This window comes from Phalacrocorax carbo, chromosome 9 (genome assembly GCF_963921805.1).
Source record: "Phalacrocorax carbo chromosome 9, bPhaCar2.1, whole genome shotgun sequence".
NCBI lineage: Eukaryota > Metazoa > Chordata > Aves > Suliformes > Phalacrocoracidae > Phalacrocorax > Phalacrocorax carbo.
Genome location: NC_087521.1, coordinates 26,880,298 through 26,905,919, shown reverse-complemented (window position 1 = coordinate 26,905,919; position 25,622 = coordinate 26,880,298). Strand labels below are relative to the sequence as shown.

At 47.0% G+C, this 25,622-nt stretch overlaps 1 protein-coding gene across 2 annotated transcripts; it reads right to left on the bottom strand.

Annotated features, from left to right (window-relative positions):
- Window positions 1-1,800: 1,800 nt before the first annotated feature.
- LBHD2 (LBH domain containing 2) lies at window positions 1,801-24,340 on the bottom strand. Of its 2 annotated transcripts, none has more exons than XM_064460821.1 (5): window positions 24,031-24,340; window positions 14,618-14,720; window positions 10,235-10,325; window positions 6,245-6,446; window positions 1,801-5,107 (listed from the first exon to the last, which is right to left on the bottom strand). In XM_064460821.1, the coding sequence occupies exons 3-5, from the start codon at window positions 10,322-10,324 to the stop codon at window positions 5,031-5,033; spliced, it is 369 nt and encodes a 122-aa protein (XP_064316891.1). In that variant the 5' UTR covers window position 10,325; window positions 14,618-14,720; window positions 24,031-24,340; the 3' UTR covers window positions 1,801-5,030. The 2 variants fall into 2 exon arrangements, with proteins under 2 accessions (XP_064316891.1, XP_064316890.1); XM_064460820.1 differs by having other exon boundaries at window positions 6,245-6,449; window positions 24,031-24,333.
- Window positions 24,341-25,622: the final 1,282 nt, after the last annotated feature.

The following is a 25,622-nucleotide window of genomic DNA, read 5'->3' as shown; positions in this document are numbered from 1 at the left end:
AAAGATGTCTGCTAAGGTTAGAGGTGAAGTTTTTGGACTCTTCATGGCAGAAATGGAGGAAAATGTTTTATCAGCATTCTTAGAGGAAAATTGCAACTTTCAATGTTTCCAGTTTATTTTTTTCAATGATTTATTTTTCAAAGAGAGAAAACCAAACTTTGTTAAAATCCTAGTTTTCCAGAACTGAGTGAATCTAAACTTTGGAGAGTTACTGCCTCTGAAATGAAAGCCACAATCTGTTTTCAAAGGCAAAGGGAAGAAGGGTGCCCTGCTCTAATTTGTGGTGGAAGCAATGCATTTGAGTAACAGCTTTTATAACGTGAATGTGAGGGATGTGCTGTTTGTTATGGGAGTCATGGCTCCCTGTAGGTGATGTCCCTGTAGGTGACGTCAGTTTGACATCATAAAAAAGCCAGTGTCCATCTCTTACTAGTGGTTCAAATAAAGGCTAATTCCACTGAAAATGTTATTTGCTTCTTTAGATGGGAGTGTCAAGCAAAATACCTCTAAAAGAAAGAAGTACTAAGCAGTACTAATCAGAGAGATTAAAGATAAATGAAAATATCTCATAATATGTTAATGGGATAACATTAAATGAACCTGAGGATCCTGTGGATTTAAGTGTAGAATATAAATGTTAGGAGCAAGACAAAAGTGTTCCCATGCTCATCCTATATAATTTATTACACATAAACTCCCCCTGCCCTCAGACTCAAGGAAGGAAAACAGCCAGAACTCAGCACAGATATCACAGCAACATGAAGTCAGCACCAGCTGAAATTGCATCCCCTGGAGCTGTCAGGTAGTACCTTTTGCATCCTTTTGTGGCTGAACACTATACACCACACCGAAAAACCCCGTAAAGAAGGGATGGCTCCTAGGGAGGTGAGAAGGAGGCAGTATCAGTCCCTCTACCACATCTCCCCCAGGAAAATATACGCCTGGACGGGAGAGTCTTCCATGCATGGTGCAAGTGAAACGCCAGTACTGAGTGACATTAAGCATCAGGTTTGCAAGTGCTGCAGTGCCAAAGCTGGGCTCATTGCCTCCAGCCTGGGATACAGAAATGTCCCTAACGGTGCCACCACTGCCCACAAGGCACAGCCTTGCTGCCGAGAAACTGGCTTTGATCCCAAGCAACAGTATTTTTGCCATGCTGATATACCCATCTCAGCAAGCAGCAGCTGCTTTCGAACTGGGAAAGTAACAGGGAGTCTTATCCTCCAGTTATCTGATCCTTAGCTTTTTGGTAACTTGACGTTTTTGGAAAAAATTTGTTGTTCAGTGGCAGACTATCTCTGCCTCTCATCTTTCTGCCACATGAGCCCACTCTCCTTGCACAGGGTATAGGTTTCTAGTAATGTGAGTTCCTGCTGGGCTCCTCAATAGCCATTCCAGAAAATGTTAAAAATGCGCACTGCATTAAAAGGTGAATGAAGATGAGCCAGCTGGCTCGCTGTTAGCACCACACACAAGGCAGGATACCTCCCAGGGCGAAGGGGCCGCGCTACGCAGGGCAGCAAGAAAATCCCAAGACAGCAGCAGTGCGCGCTGAGCTGCCTGGTGTAGGGAGGGCTCAAAGGACAGCGACAGAGACAGCAACGGCCACTGATGTAAATCTGAATTTATCTGTGTAGGACCATGTGGGATAGAAGGCCAGTGTGAGTATTTGCATGCCATGGGGCAAAGACAGGCTTAGAGCTGGCTTTGTTCTCCTGTATTAGTGGTATGACAGGAGCTGCACGCCACCACAAATAATCCTTTGCATTCTTAAACCAAGACGCTGTGGGTACACCAATTCTTCCAATCAGTCCAGTATAGGCATTTAATAGGCTAAATGGTGTAATACATCTACAGGACATACATCAGTCGAGTATTATGTACAGGTGGCATTTTACAAAATTAGAAAGAACTGAAATAGAGCAAAATCCAACAATGTCTTACTCCATAAAACTTCCTTTCTGCACTACATGAAATATTCTACAAGCTAGACTAGAAAAATATGACTGAATGTCTTTTTTTTCCTTTTTAGTTTCTACAAAGCTTTTAATCCAGAAAAAAATACAAAACAACTATTGAGTTTATTAGAGACAACACTTGTACACAGACAAAGAAAGTGGACATTCATAGACCTGCAAGTTGAATAAATAGGGCTTGTTTGTATAAAACAATTTTCTCTCTATCTTGCTCTCCTATTTTAGGGCCTGTGGCCCATGTTCAGAAAAATAAAAATGAGAGGAGGAGTTTGGCTTTGTGTGGTTGTTAAACTGAGGCCACATGGCTTTAAGAGAAACCTGTAGTTTGAAACATCAATTTGCTTCAGGTAAAATACTTCATGGGAGCAGCGCAAAAGAGGGAAAAGGAAAAAGAGGAGTAATTAGGCTGGAAGGAGGAAACCTGGCATTTCTGTACTGGCTGCAGCTTTATGTACTAGGATGAAAAAAGTAGTGTTGTGCGGCATTTTTTCAGGGTGCATGTAGAATTTTGTTGTTTCTTTGGGAAATTTATTTAGGGAAGTGCCATTGACCTCAGGTGGAAATAGGATAAGGGCCATCCAGAGCAGGAAGGGAGGGAGCGTCTGAAAGCAGACAGAGAGCACATAAAATTGGGGGAAGTGTTTCAAACAACTGTTTTTCCTTTTACAAAGTGAAAAGCAAATTAAGTGATATGTCTAACGTCATTCCTCACGGAGCTGGGCAGACGCAGATTGAAAGGAAATCACACAGCTAAAAATATGTCGTCACCACCGTTGTTTTTCCTCCAGAGCTTTGTAAAACTTCTTGACAGCTGATGCAAAAGCAGCACTTAAAGAGCACCTCACATCTGCCCAGCAACCTCACCAGCACAGCTTTCCTCCCACCGTGACCAGCTGCAGATGGGTCCGAGATGGGGACCTCCTCTCATTGCTCATGGGCTACCCAAACACGTAGCTTGAGCTTGTTCTCACTTCGTTGGCTTTACCAGGAAACTGTCACCAGCGAAGGGGGTGATGGGGATGGCAGCCAGATTTAGGAGGTGCTCTTGAAACCTTCTGTTACTCTGGTGAAATTTGGTGCTCTGACCAGAATCCCACTCATCCAACAAAATAATTCTGTGACAGCGTAGGTAAGAGAGTCTACATCAAGAACGCAAAATAGATTGTTATATAGGTTGAGAGAGCAAAGTTAAATTAAGTATCACATCATACTATACGACACTGCTTATAAAAAGGGTCCTAGTTCCCAAACACCCCAAATAATGAGCTATATAGTTTTGTACATAAATTAATGTTGCTTTGAAGTAAAATAGTCTCTTTCCTTTGTATTAAACATCCATTGCACAGAATTCTTTGTAAGTAAATATATTAAATTTGGTTGCTAAGAAGGATAAACTTATCTTATTAATACATCTGGCCAGCAAATTTTATCCACCATCACACACTTAAAAGTTGCTGTTAGAGAAAATTATTACTGGAGAAAAGAAAGCACTTGGAAGTCAACTTAGGAGTTAATGCTGGAAGAAATCCTGTTATTTCCATCCACCTACAGCCAGCAGCTTCTTCCGGCTGCAACATTAATTGGAAGTACAGACCCCATCCAGCCCTGCAGAGATGGAGAAAGCCAACCTCGTAGCTTACAGGACACTCGTCACTGACACAGTCAAACTCTTTTGAGTACATGCATTATCTATCTTCACCAACACTGTCCCAAAGGTAGCGTTTTGGGCCGAGATCAGTGCTTCTCCTGCAATGGTGGGAGGGAGTCTCTGGGAGGTCCCCATGCAGGAATGGGTTCACCCCTGTCAAAGTGGCCCCCAAATCCCCAAAGAAAATCCACTGGAGGTCCAAGGCATCCAGAGACAGCTTGTCCCACCATGAGCTCTGGTCTCCAGGAGGTGGCTGTGCAACCAAAGCCGAGGGGAGCGTGCCACAGATGAGGGCACCCCCCCAGCGCCCACACTCCTGCCAGCAGCACCACTCGGGCAGGAGAGAGGCAGGTGTGTGTCCTGCCACCTCGGCCCTCCTCCACCTCCTTATACTACAGGTGGCTTTGGGGGGACCCAGCGTCAGGCAAAATGGAGGGCAAGTTTGAGCCATACCATGGAGCTCCCATCACCCACCCCCAACCACCGCCCAGCTTGGGATGAGGGAGGAACAGCTGGGCCTCTGCACCTATGTTATACACAAAACATACCAAAAGAAGAATTGTCACAACAATTTCTATTAACAAGGTGGGACAAATCTAGCCCTGGCGGAAGCGGGAGCCATCTCGTTGGCTTCAAGGGAGAGGAGCACGTGCCACGCCATGGCTGGACCTGCGCCTGAAGAGTGCACGAACAGCACGATCCACCTGACCAAGCCTACAAAAGACAGCCTCACTCCACAAACACCAGCGACTAGCTAATCCGCTTCATCAATGTACAGCAAGAAAGCATTTCCGAAAGGCATGAGCCTTATTGAAAAGGCGGCTTAAGAAAAGGCTGGTTCATCCAAATTTGCACAGGTTAGCCAAAGGGAGAGAACTGCTCTGGGCTGCCCCGGGGCGGCAGCCTGGAGGCAAATCTTACACTTGCGTCTCTATACAAAAGTTACAAAATCAAATGGTGACATTATATTACATCTATTGTCCATAATATCACAGTGCTAGTTTTAAATGGCTAAAAACAATAAAAGTTTTAGATTTAAGACATCCCTCCTGTAGAAATATAACCCCTTTGTCCTGCTGTTGATACCTGAAAGCAGCCTTGCTTGGAAAAGATAAATCCAATGAAATGTGCTAATTGAAATTAGGAGCATTTTCCCTTGATAACCTCATATTTCCTAACATGTCCCATTGCTTCCCAAGGAAAAAAAATAAAGAAATAATATGAATCCCAGCCTGAAAATCAAAATGTTGAAAAGAACAGTTCTAAAGCCCAGATACTTCTTACCAGGTACTAACTAAATAAAACCCTTGCAGATTTAAACACAGATTACTTTGACATGTCTTCAGGGTGTGTTAGCTTTCCAACAACATTCACAATGAAGTTTCGCTTCTGAGGCCATGGAGTCCCTACTCTTCCTCTTCAGTTCTGCTTTCCAAAGTATCTGTACTGTCTTCCACTTCTTGAGCTGGGTGCGCTAAAGTATCTGCAAAGAAATAGTTCATCAGCATACAGGTACAATAGCCTTCATCTGATCCCCTGCTCCACCAGGCAGATGATCCATCAGGGTGCCCAGACTCGATGTGAGCAATTCACTCTACTTGCAAACCAGTAGTTAAACCTGGAGTAGGGTACTCTAAGTGCATCACAGCCTGACTTTACAGGGGATGTCAGACCTCAGGACCGGCAGTGAGATGAGGAGCTGATGCCTCTCATTAAAAGCAGGACAGACACCGTAGTGTAAGGGCTACCCACTGTCTTAGCGAAATCTGCTCCAACTCTCAGTCCTGAAGACATAATGAGACCTAACGTCACTGCACAAAAACAACACAGAGGCCATAACAGGCAACCTGGAGGTCAGGCCATAGATTTGGCTTATATTTCTTCTTGAATGAGCACAGCCTGTGCTTGCCACCACCTGGAAATGCCAGCTGGAACAGCAGGTGATTTGACACTTCAAGATCAGACTATTTGTCATTGCCCCTTTGAAGGTAAGAGAAGGTACACCTTGCACCCTATCCTGGCTGCTGTCTCTGGGCATTTGGGTGGCAAATGGTGCTCTGCAATGGAAACTACATCACTCTTTAAGGAAAAAGGAGAGCACGGAGATGAAAAAACAGAAATAAATACATGAGTTCCGCTCTGGAGCAGTCAGTGTGCAGGTTACACTCCAACAAGCTCTTATCTTTAGCCATATTTACCCCACAGTGACTTTGCTAGTCATATCCACACATTTGTGAACTCCTGCTATATTAATGCTCCCCTGGGAGCTTTGAAAATGCTTTGAAAATGTGCAGCTGCTAAACACTTTGCTTCTAGGCTATGAGATAGGGAGGTAGATTTGTGCTATTGAGCAGGATTACTGCTTCCTTGAGTGAAGTGCTAATGTGCAGTAAACTGCCTGTTGGCCATGCAAGTGGCCAGCACTGAACCTGATGTGGATGAAAACACCATGTGCTCAAAAGCTACAAGGAAATTTTCAGTCCACAGGACTCCCAGCACAGGTGCTTTGGGCACCTTCAAGCACCTACTGATCTTTGGTACCCTATTAAGTCAGTGCATGGCATGGCCTGAAACTGCTATTTTCCTATGCAGAACAAGGATGAAAATTACTCATTCAAACCTTCCAGGTCCATCTGCTGCTGCTGCTGCTGGACACAGACTCTTTGGTCACCATGAAGACCCTTCTCTTCTGCTGATTTCAGGTCATCTGGAGGCCAGCGCAGCTCCCCGCTCTCTACTTCCCCAGACTCGGTTGGCTCCACCACGATCGATGGCAGTCTTTTGGACAGCTTGGGGTACTTCTCACGTGAGTCTGGGAAGGCCTGCTGAAACATGTGGGGACACGCCTGTCAAAGTCTTGCCCAGGGATGCACATTTCAAGCAAGCAGAGTACATGCTCCATCTTAGCACTCCCATGTCCTCCAAAAAAACCACTGAAACTGGAGTAGGGCAAGCAGTCCTGCACAGGGAGGATTTCAAAAGCTTCTCGCTGGCCAAGCATGGACACAGAGGGGCTAACAGGTCTCAGCACACTCTCCCCTGCACATGCGGTCCCTTGCTGGACAAAGACCAGGACCAGAAACCCAGCTTTTCTTGCCAGCACGTTGGGCAAATGATTGCTACGACTTGTGTGATCCGACGTGCATAGTAAAAATGGTGACTTAGGTGACGAAATTCATTATGTTGCTAAACACTTGTGTTTCATTTCTGGTAGGTTTTTAGGACACAAAGGTCATTGCTGTACTGCTAAGCTAAATGGCTGCTGCAGCCCTTCTAGCTGCCCTCCTTTTACTCTGATATGATATTCATGTTTTCTTGCAATGACAGTTTATCAAGAAGCCACCATTCTGCAGAGCTATTTTCTGTAATGTGAAATACTGTATCTTATGATGCATTCATGCAAAACAAGTAGCCCCAGAGATCATTTTTACACAGAGGATGGTGCCAGTTATTATTTTCATTTGTCACATTGAAGCTGCAGGTCAAACACTATGCAGCGATTAGAGCTTGAATCTGATCTACGTCTTTTTACGGAAGGAGACTGTAACACATAAAAGTGATTTCTTGTTTTCAACATAGCTCATTCATTTAAATCTCTCAGGGTACTTTGCTTTGGATTGGGTTTTTTTCTGGTGCTTTTTTGAGGAACAAATTCCAGCTCCCCCAGGATATTAACATAAGACAAACTCTGTTGCTGCTTTGCTGAAACCTTATCTCCTAGCTTCTCAAACGTCCATATATCTGCACTAACATGCTAAATTTCTCAGTGTTAGCTGAGTTTTATTTTATTTTATTTTATTTTATTTCCTTTCATTTGTAACAATAGAAGCAAGGTGCAGACTACGGGACTGAATGAGAGGTTGAGAGCGAGAACCATCCCTGTTTAACTCAAGGTGCTGCCACAGGCTTGCTGTGTGATGGTGGGATCCTCCCTGCATATCTGCAACACGTTCATCATTGAATCAGAGTCTCTGGTTAAACTGAGCTCTGCTGTTACGTGAGCCAGTCTCAGCACTGCTCCCACTAGGAGCAAAAGCAGAAACGTTCATATGTTCCCTAAACACCATAAAACTGGGCACATCCTCCAGGATATTGCCAGGGACGTGGGGACTGTAGTGTCATAACCCAGTGGAGGTGTTTGCTTCAATGGCTTTTGCAGCCTGCCTTCATCATATGAGCTGCTCTCTCTAAGGACTTAGGGTTTAGTTGTCCCACATGGCATCAGAGCTGGCAGGGGGAGGCAAGCCCTTAGGAAGGGCAGTATTCTTCCTATGTGTCTGAGAAGCAGCAAGCACATTTTTATCATTGCTGCAGTGCCTGTATCTGACTTCTGGAGATGGGGAAGGGCAATAGTTCTTATCCTTAGGCCCTCGCTCCCCATGGTAATGTTGCAGGGATTCATTACTCTCTGCAGATCTACATGAAGGTGAAAAATATTGTGTATTATTTAGTGTTGCAAAGTGAGACACAGTTAAGAAAGACTTTTTGTGTGTGTGAAAAAGCTCCTTCAGTGCAACTAGACCAAGTGAATCACTGAAAGTAAACCTTTCTAAAGCCTCCCTGAGCTGCACCCACATGGGTGTAACTCACCCTGATCAATCAATGCTGCTTGTGCTGCCTATCAGAAAAGCTCCCCCCAACTTCCCATTACACAGCCTCCTCTCCTGAGCTGTTTATAATTTGGAAAGACATTTCCATGGCAGTTGTCTTGACTGGGAGGAATTCTTAAGAATCTGCTCATATGATCCTGCTATTTCCAAATATGAGGCAAGGTAAAATCTTCTTAGCCAGGACAGGTCCAGAGGCACCCCTGAGCAGCAGCGTACTCTTCAGACCAGGAGGAGTCCAACTCCCTGAGCCTCATGGCTCACCTGGGAGAAAACAGCCATAAAATTGTGGACAAATTGCCTCATTTCCACCCAGGGCTACACATAGAAGTGACAATGACCTGTTCCCCCGGCTGCTGCTCCCTGCTCAGGTGGCAGAGGGCTGTGTGAGAGCCATCCCGTCCCCAAGCCTGCCAGCAACCCCTGGCAGGGGGATCCAATGCAACAAAATTTCTGCTTTTTCCATCTGCTTTCTGAAGCCCTAGGAAATGACACACGCTGATCTAAAAATGTGCTAAAAGGAGATTATTATGGCTGCAACAAAATTTAGGAAAGGCACCTGTGTGGCCTCAGCTTGGCTATTTTTGTTTGTGTCATTCTCATATGGTCTTTTCTCACACCAATCACATGTTTTTTTCCACTGGAGCCCAGAATTTACCACGTCCCTCCAGGAATGAGTCAGGACTGGCAGGAAGCAGAGCTGCCTGTCGGGCCTCGCTGTGTTTTTCTGAGGAAGCTGGAGTGTATGATGAGTGGGCAGGAGACTGCAGGAAGAGAAGGCCCGGTCTCCTGGCCAGTGCGCTTGGAAGTTGCTGGAAGAAACCTAGTTTTCCCGCTGAGTCACTGACTTTGTGCTCCCTCTCATTTCTTTTTGGGTTTTTTGCCTCAGTTGGCCATCACTAAAACGTGGATGGTATCACCTTCTCCCAGAGGGGTAGGGTAAAGGAGCTGGGGGAGCATATGATCAGGGCACCATAGAAAAGCCATAAAGACATAGGTGGAGTTGGAGTTGGCACAGAGTTTCGACAGCATAGACTAACACAATAATGAAAACCTGGGACTCGGGGAAAAAGAGGAAAGAGAATACTGAAAATGCGTTCTTTGAGTGAGCAGCATCTATCCTGTACAGTCAATGAGGCAGGGGAAAGCCTATGGTACGCTCTTTAATTACATACAGCCTTTCTTTACATGCACAAGTGATCTGAAAGGAATTTGCAGAATTTCAGTTCTGACTTCCCTGGCTTCCAAATGCTTGGCTTTAACCTGCAACAGGCTTCTCCTAGATTAGCTTTCTGAGTCTGCTTGCAATAATACATCTTGTGTTGAGAAGCAACTCAGGTCCACCAGGACACGTTTAGGTGGTTTGTACCCAGCTATGACACTGAGAGTCACGAGTACAACCACACAGCACAGACTGGGGGGCTTGGGACATTGTGATCCCTCCTGCTGGAAATGGCACCGCAGGTAGGTACATGAGTGGGTGTCTGAAACCGCCTGGGGAGAGAAAATGCTCTTGCACCTGCCAGGAAATGGCCCTGACCAGTGCTGCTGCTAAGATGCCACAGCCATTTATGTGAATCACACCATCATTACAAATGGTCTCTTTTCTAAAAATGGAGCTCCCTCTGGGCCTGAGGAAACTTAGCTCATTACAAGAGTGGCTGTATAAAAGCTGTGGTACAGTATTGGCTGGATGCCTTCATCACACGATGGTTGCTCAGTTCTGAACTCCTGTTGACAAACACCCTCTTTCCCTGCATCCCCAAAGGGGCTGGACATTGCTGTCACTGTGCTCACAAGGCCTGGCACCCAACAAAACCCTCCCGCCAGAACTCTCACCTTTTAAAAATAAAACCTAAGTAGGATCAGACATGAATTTCAGGGCTTGTTCTTCTGGCAGCTGTGCTCTGCAATTCAACATCTATGTGCAGGACAGTTATTGGTTGCATTACATTGGTTTTTTAAAAGCAACTCAAGATACTTTCCAGTTTTTCTAAATTTACCTGGCTTGAAGGGCCTCCTTCTTCCTCAGGAGTCTGGCTGAGCGCGAATTCCTCCATCACCGGTTCCCGTGTGTTCATCACCTCTGTCATGCTGCAAATATTAAATCAGAATTGGAAAACTCTGCTCTGAGCTTTGGCCCCACAGTTAATTTAACAAAAGACTTTAGCTTTTCCTATTTGATAAAATAATTTTGGTACAGATTGCCCTTTCTAAACAGCCCCCTGGGAAGCGTTTCCTTGGCCCTCCAAGCCAATTGCTACCACTGCATGCCATGATGCAAAGCAGGGCATCAACCCCAGCTGTACCCCTGGGACAGCAAGGAGGATGCCCGCAGAGTCCCAGAGTCATCAGCAGGAAAATATGAGCCCTCCTATGTTATCAGCAACCAGTTAATTACAAATACATGAGCTCAGAAATTGCGTCTGTTGACCAAAAAAAGTTACTCTTGGAAATATCAGCCTTGAATTAAATTCTCATTCTGATTCTCTGTAATGTCTTCAATATTTGCTCTTCCCAGATGTCTCTCCCATTTAGTCATGAGCCAGCACTTCTTTTTAAACTGTTAATTCCAGACACACCAGCTATATCCGTGTCTAAGGGCCATATTTTCAATAGTCTTTACTTGCCTGAGTGTTCAGAGGTGTGTTGAGTGGGATTTTCAAATGCATCAGGGAAGGTTTGGCACCTAAATCTCATTTATATCATGGACTTAGGACCCTAAACTGCTTATGTGCCCATTAACCCTCTCCCTGTGCTGTTTGGTACCTGAGGCACCACCATCCTGGCCCTCGCACTCTCCTTGTTCCAATAGGCACTTTGGCAGCCCAGAGCAGAGGGGTGAGAGCTGGCCACAGTCCTCGTTGCAGGAAGCCTAGACCAGCCCATGACTGGGTAGCTGCACTCCTCTACGGCATTAGGATTTTCCTCACATTTGAGATTTATTGATACAGCATTCTATGGAAAAATTTTAGGATGCCTGAAAACTTCATAACATGTATTAAGTGGGTAGGAGCAAACAGAGCCTGAATCACTGTTTGACCTACAGACTGAAGGGGCCACGTTCATTTTGGATGAGAATACATCAGCCCTGGATGGTTTGGCCCTGACATTTCACTCTCTCTAGCTGGCATTCATCAGGTACAGCAGCTACTGGGTGCCAGAGCCTCCTCCAATACGCAGAACGTAGGCATCATCTACTACGCCACCCTGCCACCTGCCACAGCAAGCAGCCCTTCAGGCACGACTAAATGCTGCTATTAATTCTGGTCCTGCTTCTCACACAAAGACCTTCTTTGTAAAGGCTGCTCCTACTGAGAAATGCAAACTAAAACATCTTAAGCATAACTTGTTTCAGGCTTACATTACCAATTACCCCACAAAACTAAATTTTACAATATCTGCAATTACTACAAAACCCTTCACAATGACTTTAATTAGCTGTAACACAGAGCAGCATGATATCGCAGAGACTTTAACTCCCACTGCATCACATTTAAAAAAGAGCACAGCAGACCCAGGAGACATTTGAGCTCAGCTGTGGGCCAGGGCTCAACCCCATAGTCATCCATCATCAGCTTACGGAAAAGCCCTGAAACTCCAGCCTTGGACCCAACCAATGCCGAATTAAACAGTGCAGTTCCTGGTACACACACACACAACAGGGAAGCAGAAATAGGCTCTGAAACTCAGCAAGAGGCTGAACCAAACCCCTGATCTGGGCATCCACCAGCTTACACAGCTTGAATCCTCCCAGAGCCACAGCACAGTAAAAGAGGGACAGATTCTGCCTGTGAAGAGAGTTTTGAGTTCCCTGCCATTTCCTGGACCTGTATCCCTCCCAGGGACACCACATCAGGACACCACAAACCACCTAATCCATAAAATATATTTATTTTCAGGACACATGCTTTTATTTGTGCAGCATCCAGCGGGCCGTACCACTGGGCACCCTTGGATGACAACACTGAGGAACTGGTGAGCTGGAAATGGGAGACCCTTTCCTGGAGCAGTGACCATGGGCCCAGCTGTGCCAGCTGTTTCTACACCCCAAGGCAGTGCTTAAAAAGGACAGAGCTGTGCCCTTGGACCCTTTCCCAACCAAAAAGAAAGCAGTACTCCCTCTGCTGCCTCCTCCCTCTGATCACCCCTGGTGTTCACGCAGTTCTTGCTTTTTTTCCCCATCCTGGTCCTGGTTTCTCCCTTGGTCCCAGAGGGACCCTTTTGTATCCCTCCTGCTGGCTCTCCAGGGCTGCCTCTGCAGATGACCACGCTGGGCCATAGCAGGACCCTGCTCTCCCACCCCAACTCTTTAGGAAAAGTTTGCTGGGGGCTTTCACACCACCTGTTAGCCAGACCCAGCCAGGAGCCCTGAGGAGCACAGGGCCCACCACTCTGAACATGTACAAGATTAACATCTTTCTTTTTGGATCCTTTTCAGGATTTGGTGCCCCATCCCCAGCTGTCCTGGACAGCAAGGAAAGGGAAATGAGAAAGCATGTGTCTGGCTGGAAATAATCTTGGAGGCTTTGTGGGGGGCCAGGATTTATGAAGTCTTGGGCTTGGCCACCATGGAGAAGACATGTCCCACTGCTGTGTGTGCTGGGGGTTGGTCCCTGCTAGCCAACAACAGACTCCTGCAGTAGCCCACCGCTGGCTGTTTCATTTTAGCAGTCTTTCAATATGTACCAAGTGTTTAAAACACTTCACTGTCCTTGTTCCATGGGACATTAGAGATACACATCCACTGTCAAACGTGTCATATGAGCTCAAAGATGTTGTTAAGACCTCATGAAATTCTATTATTGAGCAATAATGGGCTCTGTGCTTCCCTAAGACCACATTACACCCCGCAGCTTATTTCTAATGACAAAGACAAATGATTCTGGCTAGGAAAATGGTGACAGTCCTGCCAGTGTTATAGCAGATGCCTCAGTGAATCAGCTCCCAAGCTGTTGAAGCCCAGACCGTTTCACAAAATCTGTGCAACTTAAGGCTTTGATTGAATAGGACGGCAGAAGTGATTGTACTTCAAGTGTTTCAGAAAAGAACATGGGACCATGTAATTGGCATAAGAATTAGGCTTTAACTGGAATAGATTAATTGTTCTCATTCTCCAGTTAGAAACAGTAAAGGAAAGCAGAAGAATCTATATGGGGTGTGAAAGCAGTGATGCTCCTAACAAGCTCAACTAGGTATTTAACACTAAAAATGACTATAAGTTAAATAATCGAGAATGCCGCTGCAAATCCGTTCATCTGAAACTTTAGAATCACCTGTAGGACATGACCGAGTTGTTTATAAAGCCACAGAATCTGAAAAAGGGCTTTGGTGGCTGCATAGGGCTTTTTAAAAATATGATATGATTTATGTGCAGGAGAAGTTTTTACTTTTCAGCCAGTTTTGAAGGAAAAATATTGAACCACTTTTAGTGCTGCTTTTATGTGAGATGTACTAACATACAACAGAAAAGTGGCTGATACAAGAAAATTATTATAAGAACTATATCTCTTAAATTTGGTCTTGCATTCACTTTATGTACGGTAGATGCTGATATCACAAATGACACCCAGTAGCCATAGTGATGCAAAACACCGCAATAAATAGCATTTACAAACAAAGAATAAATTCTGTGCTGGTGGATGAGTCACCTACTCTGAACCTTAAAATTCTTGTGGCAGTGAATTAAGAGATGCATTTACTTCCCCTAGGTCTGATTAAGCGCAAATATACCAATTAAGGGAAAAAAAGCAAAATCTGTTCTTGCTTTTCTGTGAGAAAACTACATTTAGAGAAAATGATCTTAAATGCAACTGCTACAGTTGCAGGACCACACTATGCTGATCTTTTTCCAGGGGCACAGGGCAAATGCACAGCTCACTTTCTGCTGTTTGTGTTGGCACAAACAACGTCAGTAACATACAGAAGAATATATAGGTTGACAAGTGCTAAACCACTTACCATAAGAAAGTGCTCAGAAACAATGCGCACATTTTTATTTTAGATTTTGAACAGAGGGCAAAACTGACCTGTGAAATTCCTGGTGGAAAAACAGTATTTGAATGAAGACCAGCTTCAGGATTCAAAAATGTGAAGCACTTATGTGGCTTTATGGAAAACAGGCAGCTTGTGTGATGCAAGCAGATTTCCTTAAGAAGAGGGGCAAAACCACATTTTATGGGACAGGCTGAGCCATGGATAGCAAGAGCTGTTACCTAAAGCAAGGATCAAGCTGGAGGATGCTCAGGCATGCAACAGAAGGGGACCTGATCCTGCTCTCACCTCACCAACCAGGATGGGCACCAAAAGGGGACACTGGCCAGAGCATGAGGCTCCATGGGGGATAAGCAGCAGGTAAAGGGCAATGACAGAAGAAAGCACGTTACCTTCAATCACATCAATGGATGTCACTTCCAAAAACTGTCCTTGCTGCAGGTGTTCACGTCGTTGATGAAGTGTTATGCAAACTCTGTCAAATCCTAGAAGTGCCTGAAAGAGACGATACAATAGAGTCAGAGCGTGCAACCAATGCAACAACATTGGCAGTGACCTGTGTGAAAGAGCCTACAGAAAACTTGCTGCAGAAACTCCTACTGTGAAGGTCTGTATAATTTTCTATGCCAGATGGGATTTGTTCTCACTAAGGATGCAGCCCGTAGCATACCTTCTGAATTACCAAGGCAATTAATGTTCCAAAAACACTCAAAGCTCTTAACTGAAACACCTTGAAATCTGATTCTGTTTGTGATGTTAAACCTTATTCCTTAGTGTAAGCTACACAAAAACTGCTGAAACTGGGGCACTCTGGAATTCTCCCATACAGGAATTTTGATGATAGTTGGAAAATCAGAAAATAAAAATGTATACCCCTATTTGGCAGGATCAGTGTGCTTAGTGAGACCCTGTTCAAAACCTCAAAGAATGAGATCCCTGCTCAAGAAGCTACTGGTAAAGACACAAAGAAGACAAAATATGCTGAAAGAAGGATACCTTAGGATTACATTACTGCACGTTTCTTTCAGATGTCACGGGGTAGTGATTTTTGCAAACATCTACTCCAAACTGAAGGTAATACTTTGACTGGTATCAGGACAGGGAGCCTGGTGAGCAGAGGTGAGGATCCCACCATTTCAAAGTGTCAGTCACTGATTTCTGATGATTTCTCTGTCAGAACATCTTAGCTGAAGAGTCTGAGGAGTTACAGTGCTGAAATATAGTCAGTATCTTGGCCAAAGATGATTTTCTGAGAAGTTTGTTTAGCCCTACAGCTTGCCAAACATATATTCATGCCAGCCACAGCTATTTCCTCGGATGGGGAAAAGGTGTTTTCAGTGAAGTGAATGGCACTACTGTATCTATTTTATATCCTCCAGTGGTTTGGATTCCAGCCCAAGTGATTAAACAAATCTACCTGCTTTGGAAGCCTTCCTTCCAAGATTTATAACACTGGATTAACTGCACACTGATTTTATTCAAAAACAGTGACAGAGGAAAAATTGTGCATTGCATTCTGGAATTCCTGCTTATGCCATAGGCCACAGGCCATGCTTATTGCAAATTAGGGAAGCAGGAAATCACATCTCCTTCCCCAGACTCAATTCAGAAGTTTTAATTCTTGTCTGGCAATTTTCCTTCCTAACCCACGACCACACCATACATAGCCATACAACGACCATACCAATAGCTTCAGAGAGGCTAAAGTTTTGTCTCTTAAAAATTCATGACTATACTCAGTGCTTGTCTCTTGTATGGAAACCAGAGAGCATCTGATACTGTCCGGGAAGAGGATTTTTATCCCACTACTCATTACAAAACCACTGCTATTAAACCTATGAAAATTCAGCATGAACTTGTCTACCTTCAATCTCTCCTTCAGAAAAGGCTGGATGTAATAACAACAGTTATTACACTGAGTCATCTCTCAATGAGAGACAAAACTGTGTAAGAGATAACGAAACAGGCACCACCTGGCCACTGGTTGGAATCCAAGCCAGGCCACTTGCTACTTAGAGGTATCTTCAGATGCCTGGTTAGCGGTATACAGGGATCCACACTGTACTCAGTGAATTAAACCCACACCTATTGCTTTTCCAGTCTCAGCAAAGGAATTCTGGATTGAACTGACCCAAGACCAATCTCCCCTCCAATGTGATTGAACTGACCCAAGACCAATCTCCCCTCCAATGTTTTGGGCAGCATTGTCCTATGGTGCATGCAGTGATTGAGAAGGGATGTCAGCCTCTGGGGCTCAGCTGTAGTAAAAGCACTTAAGGACTGCAGCATGGAAGAATTCCCTCTCCCAGCCCCACATCCATATTTAAAAACAGAAAAACTTTTTCTCAGTCAAGAGTGTTGAAGAGTTCAGTGTTTCTAGTGCATAAAACTACCAGAATGCATTTATTCTCTGAAGAGGAAATACTAATTTTATCTACTTAATAAAAGTTATTATCTCCTTTGGCTGACACTAGAGGAAACAAATTAATACTCTCCCTTCTACAATACTGCTTAGTCTTTTAAAAACAAAGCACAGCTACTGAGACCATGTAATGAGCCTTTACTGCAATGGAAACAGTCTGGAGATTGCGCCAGTAAAGCCCTTCTCTGCTTATCTCTTCTTGTCCCTTCTTACTTTTACCCACCTTGGTTGCTTTGCTGATTAGTCCAGCCTGGAGCCTGTTTGCTCAATGCACCCACTCCCAACCAATCCCTCTTCTGCCCCCAAAATAACTTGCCCTCCTTTGCCTCAGCTTGATAACCAGCTTCTTCTCGGGCTCCAGGAGTACAAACACAGCTGTGCTGCTATTAACAGTGACCAAGAAGTCTCAAGTCTCAGAGACCAGTGACACTGCCCGGCCACCCCTCCTCTGGGCTTGGAGAGCTCTGCTACCCCTCTCAGTAAAGGACAGTTGATTTAGGGACTACTTCAATGAGCCAGTCATGTCCTGCCTCTTTAGGAGCTGCAGCACCAAGCAAAGTGTGAGGAGATACAACCAAGGGAATAATAAGAGAGCTGGTTTCACCAGTGAGACCAAGCAACGCTTCAGTGGTGGCCCCTTTGCCCAGAGCAAGGGCCCTCGGCCTCCCACCCCACACAAAGAGATGGATTTCCACCTGTGCTGCTTGGCACAGGCCAAAAGCCCAGGCATCAAAAGGCTTCTCTTCCACTTCAGAAGGCATCTGGGACACATCATGTGTTTGGAGTTTCTACACCACAGAGACATGGTCTGTCCCAGTGGGGTCGTCTCACCACCCACAGGAGGACAACCAGCACCAGGGAGCAGAAGCAAGATGTTGTCAGCAATTCTGGCCAGCTGGGATATGTGGGAAGCCCAGCCTGGCTGTCTCTCCTGGGTCGTGCCTTGCCTTGCTGTGCGAGGAGAAGACTCCACCATGCACAACAGCGGAGACCTTTCCTTAGGAAAAATCCACTGTGAATTGCAAAGTAGATGTTTTTAAGGTAAGTGCACTTCATTGGGAAAAACAGAAATAGGAGCCAGCCACAGGTTGCCATCCTAGCAGCCCACAGATTGGCCACTTGATAAAGGAGCCCAGCATTTCAGAGGCGCTGAGCCCCAAACACTTCCCCAGGAGGCACTAGCACCTCCAACATCAGGTCTCTTTTATTTGGAGATGCCTTCTATGCTGAAAGCACCACCCCTCCTCTCCCAGATGCCCCAGTGTTGGAGACACCAGGTGGCAGAAAGAGACCTGACCTCAGGGTGCCAGGGCTGCTGCTAGATTAGCAGGGGCTGTGGGACAGCCTTCTCCCTTCCCAGGCTTCCCCAGTTAATCATTCCCCCACTAACCACTCATGGAAATATTATGATAACAGCCTAACAATGCCACATTGAAGGTGCACCTTCTAACAAATAAGTGTAGGCAGGCAGCAGAAATCGGCCTTGTACCACTGTTCAAATTTATCATTTATCTGGCACTGCAGAAATGGAGTCCTCCCCTTCTTATTTCAATGGGACAATCCCCAGGGCTTTACCAGCCCTGTATTTAAATTGTCCCCCATGCGACTCTGCAGGCTCGGCCTCGCACACGGTAGGACTGTAAACACCGAGCTCTGTGAGCTCGCCTGTACAATCGCAGCGCACAGGCAGTTCCTACTGATTTCAGATAGCACCTCAAACAAACCAGGAGTTCAGCCTTGGGTGTCCAGTCCCCGCTGCTTCACCTCACTAAAGCCTGTGGATCAACACAAGCTTTTTTTCACTCAAGGAGCCTAGTCTATGTGTGCTACAAAAAGAAACCCCTGCTATTGATTACAAGGAAAACTGGGACAGGACACACATAAGAATGGTGTTAGGCAGGAAAAGCAATGGCCTACAGCTTGATTTTTGCAAAGTGGAAAATACCAACAGGCCACAGTAAACCCTGCTCAGCAATTCCCAATGAACAAACAGGCCCAAGGAGGTTTTTCTACCCAGAAGAAGAAAGGGTACCTTATTTGGGCCACTTCGCTGCAGCAGATCGGGCTGTCAGTTCAGCCAGGGTGGATGAGTGGGCGATCTAGGACAGAGCTACAGTTGTTGTTGTGGATGAAGCCATGAAGGGGCTGCTCACATGGTATCAGAAGGTGCACATGCCTTCAAGGAAATGTCAGTCAGCATTTTCTAGGGCCAGATGCTTCTGTGGATCCAGCTCTTCTATGCCTCAGTCTTACATTAGTGTCCTAGGAGGATGGAGCTATGGCTTAGGCCCTGCAGTGCTTCAGGCCACACAGGTGGCCTGGGCCATCCATGGGTCAGACCATGCTCAGTACCTCCGCTGAGGGTGGGACACCAGCTTCAGCACCTTGGCACAACCCAAAATAAGCGCTTACCTCAGTGACACCCTGCAGCCTCCAATTTCCATGACTGCCTACTGAGCTCAGCTTTTGGAATCTGGATAGGAACTTGGACAGCTTCTTTGTTTCCCCTGGTTGCACATTTGTAATGGATGCACTTTATGAAGTGTTGTGGATTCCATGGGACTGGTGAAATGTAAGTTACTGCATGGACCACAGAAGATAAATGTGCGTGTGTATGAACTCCTATTTAAACCTCCCACTTCTTTTTGGATGCAAATCTCTTTCCTAAGCAACTGAGAAAAGTGCGATATGTGTCAGAGTCTGGAGATTAGAGATCTGTTCTGTTCCCTCGTTTCAGAAGCTCTTGTCTTCGGCCACCCACGCAGTACTTGAGTTCTCCTCTCCACAGGCCAAAGCTGCCTTCCTCTCCTCGGCAGCGTGTGCTCTGCAGAAGATGTCGATCTCTCTCAGGAAGCAGCAAGATGAAATGACTCTCGATGTGGAGGAGCAGGCATTTCAGCATGAGACACAGCACGTAGTTTGGGAGAGCGAAAAGGGGTAGGAGGCTGCTATTTCCAGACCGTGCTGCCTCTCACCGCTAACTTCGCAGCGAGCCGCAGTTTTTACTGTTCCTGCTCCAAAGAAGCTGCTGGGGTAAATATCACCCTAAGGAGTTTCTCAAACACTCATCTGTGGACTACCAACACTAGAAAACACAGGCTCGCAAAGGGCACGGTACTGGCAGATCACTCTAACTCAGCCTCCTTGACTCCTGATGTTGCACAGTGAGGCACAGGGAGCCGCTGTTCTCACATCCTCAGCTCCTGGAGCACCATGACTACCAAACAACTTCAACTTCCAATTTGTTGTAGTTATCCAAGTTCCTACTGGCTCTGTTTGCAAAAAGGAGCTAGAACCTTGCCTCATAAATGGTCAAAGAAGAAGAAAAAAGAACTAAAACACGTCTGTGTTTAATTATCACAATTTTTAAAGCAATTTCATGATTTGGGGGTGATTTAACTCAAAGTTTTTTGCAAATGACGCTTGCAAAGCTGCTTGCTATGGGTGCTTCCTTGGTAGCTTTTCTTTTTTCTTTTTTCCTGGCTGCTTTAGATAAGCTCATTTTTTTTCAGCCTTTTGATCTCAGCAGTAAACTACCTGAGCTTCCTCAGTGAAGATGCCACAGGGGACAGGTACAGCAAGGAAGGAGAGTGGGGCAGCCAGCCAGGATGCTCGAAGATAGGGATGAGGAGCAGACAGCCAGGAAGCATGTGCAGAGCAGCAGAGGGAAGAAGAAACAGAGCAGATGGGAAGAATGACTAAGCCAGCTCCTCTGAATGCTGGTAGACCTTGGTATCATGGAATTCTCCACAGAGTACTCATGGAACCGTGTGCCAAGAGAAAGTTTGGATGTATTTTTTTTAACATTAGATTCAGCAGCTAATTGATGTGAAAGGACCTCATTAAGAAAACAGCCCCATCAAAATTAGAGATAAGCCTCCACAAGCTGTTAAATGTTTTTAGAGGTACCTCTTCTCGTACTCGCTGTCCAAACACTCTCTCATCTAAGAACTTGCTTTTGGGATTGGAAATGCCAGTGCTGAGCGCAGTATTGCCGAGTTCTGCTCACACAGTGAACCCTGCATTGGCTTCAGCTTCTCAAAACAACCTTACGAAGCCAGCACCTTACAATAAGTATATCATTCCTTCTAATTCAGAGCAACCATTACTAAAGAGTCTCAGAAAGAAATGGTTTTGTTTCTGTGATCTTCCCTGGAAGATGACGATTCTCTCATCCCTCATATTTCATGCCACAATTGACCCTCACCTGACAGCATCCGTGGGAAAAGGCGGCAGATGAAAATTGGCTTCCTGTGCTTCTTTCTACTATTCCCTAGGTATTTCTGGATGGTCCTAAATTCAGGTCCCAAGAGCAGAAGAGGAGCGAGGAAAAAAGTACCTTAGAACGTCAACTCAGAGTAGGTGATTCTTAGACAGAAATGTCATGGGAAACGGATTGCAAAATGTCTGATGTCCTTCTGGCACTGTGAAAGAATATTCCAATAGTCTATCACTGGCCTCATTTCTAGGTAACAGAATAGAATAAGATGCTAGGTACAGTTAGGTAGAACCGCATTTACTTAAAAGATAAATGAGTTCTTTCCTTGTAACTCTGGGGAAATTGGAATATGATGCTATCAGTGCTGTAATATGATGCAATATTGAGCATTTAGTAGATAATTCAGTAAAGCCAATGCAGCAAAACTGTTAAATTTTTTTAAAAAGCCAACAAAATCCCACCAGACACTCCTAAGAGAACAAAGACAATGAAGAGACTTTTAATGTTGCCTATTGTTAATTAACAGCACAACTGCAGGTGTCACAACACCATAGCCTTACACCAAGATGCAGCTGGTTTTCTCTAGGATTTAAAACTCTGTAAGCTTAATTGAATTTCCAAGTATGGGAAGTTACCCCAGCCTGAGATGGAACATATGAGAACACTGTGTGCTACTGCAGTAGGGGTGGGCACGATGGAAGGTGAAGACAACACACAGCTAAAAATAAAGAAATTATTTTAAAAAATTAAAATGCAGTATGGTTTTTTTTTTTAATGAGTCATTAATGCTGAAAGCAGATATGCATTAGCAGGGCTATGAGTCCTCCTGCCAACCAAGTAACAAGCACCTTCCGGATCTAGAGGTCTCCTAAATATTTGCACACAGGCAGCTTATGCGTGTGCATTCAGAGACAGAACTCGGCTGAAAATTCAGGTTACATCTTACAGAAGTTGCAGTGGTGTCAGCAAGAGGAGCTGGAATTGGACTATTCTCACCTAATCCTATGGGGACCTGGGCACTACAGGGCAAAATGTTGTGGGATCAGTAAATGCACCCTGATGAGAGCAGGGGCTTGTCCTGCTGAACCACGGCTTCTTCCAGCGCCAGTATCTGCTCTGCAGAGGACGGCACTGGTCATGCCTTCCCTGAACGGTGAAGGAGAGATGATCCCAGCCCCTGAGGACCTGTGATCAAAGAGGGACAAAGGCTGAAACAGGGCACTGAGATAAGGTTTTAAGGACTTGTTGGTATCAATCAGTGTTTTTCATTCTACCTGATTGTTATTGGTTGGCAGTCTTCCTCGGGCTTGCAATAAAGTCTTCCTCTGGAGGTGGAAAATGCAGGAAACAGATACATTTACAGATTTTTCCAGGCAAGGTACCCATGTCAGAGGAGCAAAGGGAAGGGCTGTTGCCGAGGCAGATGCTGGTCTCCTTGAGGTCATGGCAGGGCTCCTCCTGCCTTCTATGACATAGGATCCGCCCTGGATTAAGACTTCTCTGACCGACCCCTCCAAAATAGACAGATGCAGTTACAGAGGCTCAAACGCAAGGGCATAATTTCAGAAATGAGAGAGAAGGAGCAGTTTCAGCCGGTGACACTGTGGGGTTGATACCTGATCTATGCAAAAACCTGTTGCTTAATAGAAGGAGATCGCTATGAGAAGGGTGGGAAAGTAGTGACTATATTTGCATGTTCATTTCTTCTGCTAAAGTCTTGTACCAGAGATGTTAGATGACATTCCACTTGATTGACAAATTGACAGGCTAGATCGGGAAAGCGAATAAACCAAGTCAAGTCATTCCCTGTTTGCTTGTTTTCTCTCTGTAATCATAATGTTGACTCTGAAAACATGTTTTTTAAATGGAATATTAATTATTGAAATCCTGAGCTGTGAGCTGGATTCTTTTCTGGGCACAAGATTTGTTGCTCATTAGATGTACGAGATGGAAAACACTGGCTTGAGCCTGGTTGTGTGTAGGCAGATTTCCCTGCTTCACCTTCATTTTCAGGCTACTCATAAGGAGGCATTGTGCAGAGAGCCAGGCTACGGGACAGACACAAACACCAACTTCTGGGTCCTCCAAGAAGATTTGAACCTATAGCCAGGAGGGCTTCCTTTGCTGTACTGCTGACTATATGTCTGCAGTAAAGATTTCAGTCAGGAAAAGACTAATGGAAACAAATTTCTCTTTGTATATTGCTTATTGTGGCTTGAGGGGTTAATGCTACATCCAGCCTAACCTAACTCCCCTCCGCGACTGTAGCCATATTCAGAGATCTACAAACACAGCTCTGTCCCAGATGAAAAGAAAATTTTTGTGGTATGTTCATTTGGCAGCAGGAAAACATTCACACCCTTTGCTCAGAGTGAAACATAGTCCCCATTTACAGAGCAAAGTAGGTTCTTTCTTTCTCTGCAAGTAATCATATGTGCGGTATTTGCTACCTGATGGGAAAAGCAGGATTTCAGTGTTCTTTTACCCGGTTCAGCTAGGCTGCAAGCAAAAGCATCATTGCCTTAAACTTGCGCTTTGTTACCAACTTCCTCGCCTCAAAAGTTGCCTTGAAAACAAACAAACAAACAAAAAAGGAATAAACGAAGAGCTGAGGCGATCGCAGACCAGAAACCAACAACTCCCTCAGTGCTACACTCATTCATGGGGATTCCTTCACGCAACCCTTTCGGCTGCCGAACAAGTTGGGTTGTTTTGTTGTGTTTAAAGGAGAACCCGTTCTTCAGTGGGTTCCCCACCATCCTTCACTCAAAATAAAATTTAAAAAAAAAAAAAAAAGAAGAAAAAAAGGCATCTGGGGAAACAAGCCAGGGCAGAGGCGCGCTTCCCGCCGCCCCGTCCCCCGTAACTCCCCGCAGCCAGGCGTGGAAGCGGGGCACTTCGTCCCGGCGGGCGCTCGGCCGACCCCGCACCGCACCGCACCCCGCACCGCTGCCGTCCCGCATCGTCCCGCACCGCCCCGGGGCGGCGGGCAGCACGTTCCCGGGGCCCGGGCCGCCGCCGCGGGGATGCAAGCGGAGGACTAAGAGGTGGCGGCTCTTCCCCGGGGCTGCCGCCGGACCCCCCGCCCGCCGCGCCCCGCCACCCGCAGCTTCCCCAAGCCCGGCGGAGACCCCCCCCCCACCCCACGCCCCGGCGCGGCTCACCGGCGGGGCAGGCGAGGCGAGGCGAGGCGGCAGCCGCCCGCCGCCCATGCACGGCGGCAGAGGGGAGCCGGCAGCTCCGTCAGCGCGTCCGCATCCTCCCGGGCCAGGCGCTGGCACCGCCGCCGCGGCACCTCCCCGCCCGCAGACCGGCCCCGCCGCTGCCGGCGCGGGGAAACCACTCCCCCGGCAGCGCCGGTGGGGCGGCGCGCAGCCACGGCCCCCCCGGCACGGCACGGCACGGCACGGCCCGGCCCCCGCCGCGCCACGGGCCGCCCCGCGGAAGGCGGGGGGGGGGGTGAGGAGCCGCAGCGCGGTGCGGTCCAGGCACTTCCCGCGGACACGCGTGGAACGGCACGGCCTCCCCCTCACCGGCCCGGCCCACACAGCGCCCCACGCGCGGGACAGAGGGGCCCGGGAGGGGACACTTCCCCCAGAGCTGTTCCCCTGCTCACGGGTGTGGAGCTGACACAGGGCTCCTGGCCCCTCGCCGCCGCAGTCCCTGCTGAGAAAACGCTGAATGCAGGAGGCACAAACTTTTTTAGCTCCTTTGGGGGGTTTCTTTGCAAGGGGGTTATTCTCCCCCGAGTGAGTTTCCTGGCTGCGTGCCCTGCCCACAGCTGGGACACGCTCTCCTGTGGGCAGCATCCTGTCACCACCTTGTCCAGAGGGCCTACGGGTGGCAGGCAGGCTATGCCAGGACTGTGATAAGGGGCACCCCACTGCCAGGGGGCTGTCAGGAGCCCACCTCAAACCCACTGGAGAGAGGCTGTCAGGGGAGCCTTTGCAGCTCTGCTTCTATTTGTGATGCCGGAGGGAAAGGCAGAAAACACCCGCAGTGGGGTGAGGCAGTATTGGGCAGGAGGCTGGGGAGCAGCGTGGGGGGATGTGGCCCTGGAGGGCTGCAAAAAGGAGCATGGTCCTCCCCACTGCTGCCTATCCCTCTGGGAAGCAGCTCAAGCACAGGCGCTGAGGGCTACGAGGGGGACCAAGACCTGCCTTCTTCCCTCTGCACATCCAGTGATGGGAGCTGTGGGTTCAGCCTGCAGAGATGCAGCCCCTGGGGTCTCCTCTTCGCTTGGTCCCAGGGCGGTGCGGCTCCGAGGAGGGACATGCACCATGGCTGGCGGAACAGGCCTTTCCTTTCATGCCTTTCCCGAGAGCGGCGCTTCCAGCACAATGGAGCAACATGAGCACTGAAGGGGAGATGGGTGTCAACCAGGGGAGGCCCTTCCAGCATTTGGTTCATGTGAGGTCCTGTGAAACCAGTGCCAGCAAGCGCGGATGGCACAGGGTGCATGGGGCATCCAGGGGAGGCACAGCTGCAGGTGCTGGAGCCTCTGCCCCGCCAGGGGAAGAGGAGGCGATGTGTAACCTCCTCCTCAGTCTCCCCTGCCGGGGCTAACATTGAGTTGTCAGAAAGCAAGGAGCTTGGCCTCCACTTCAGGGTGATTCATGCTTGGCTAGTGGCGAGAAAAATGTCAGCTGCTGCTGTGGGCAATGCTGAAAGGTAATTGAATTAGGGCAGTGGGACACCACGGGCACAGCTGCGTTCAGCTCTTCATGCACCCAGGATGGTGGAAGGGAGGGGTCTG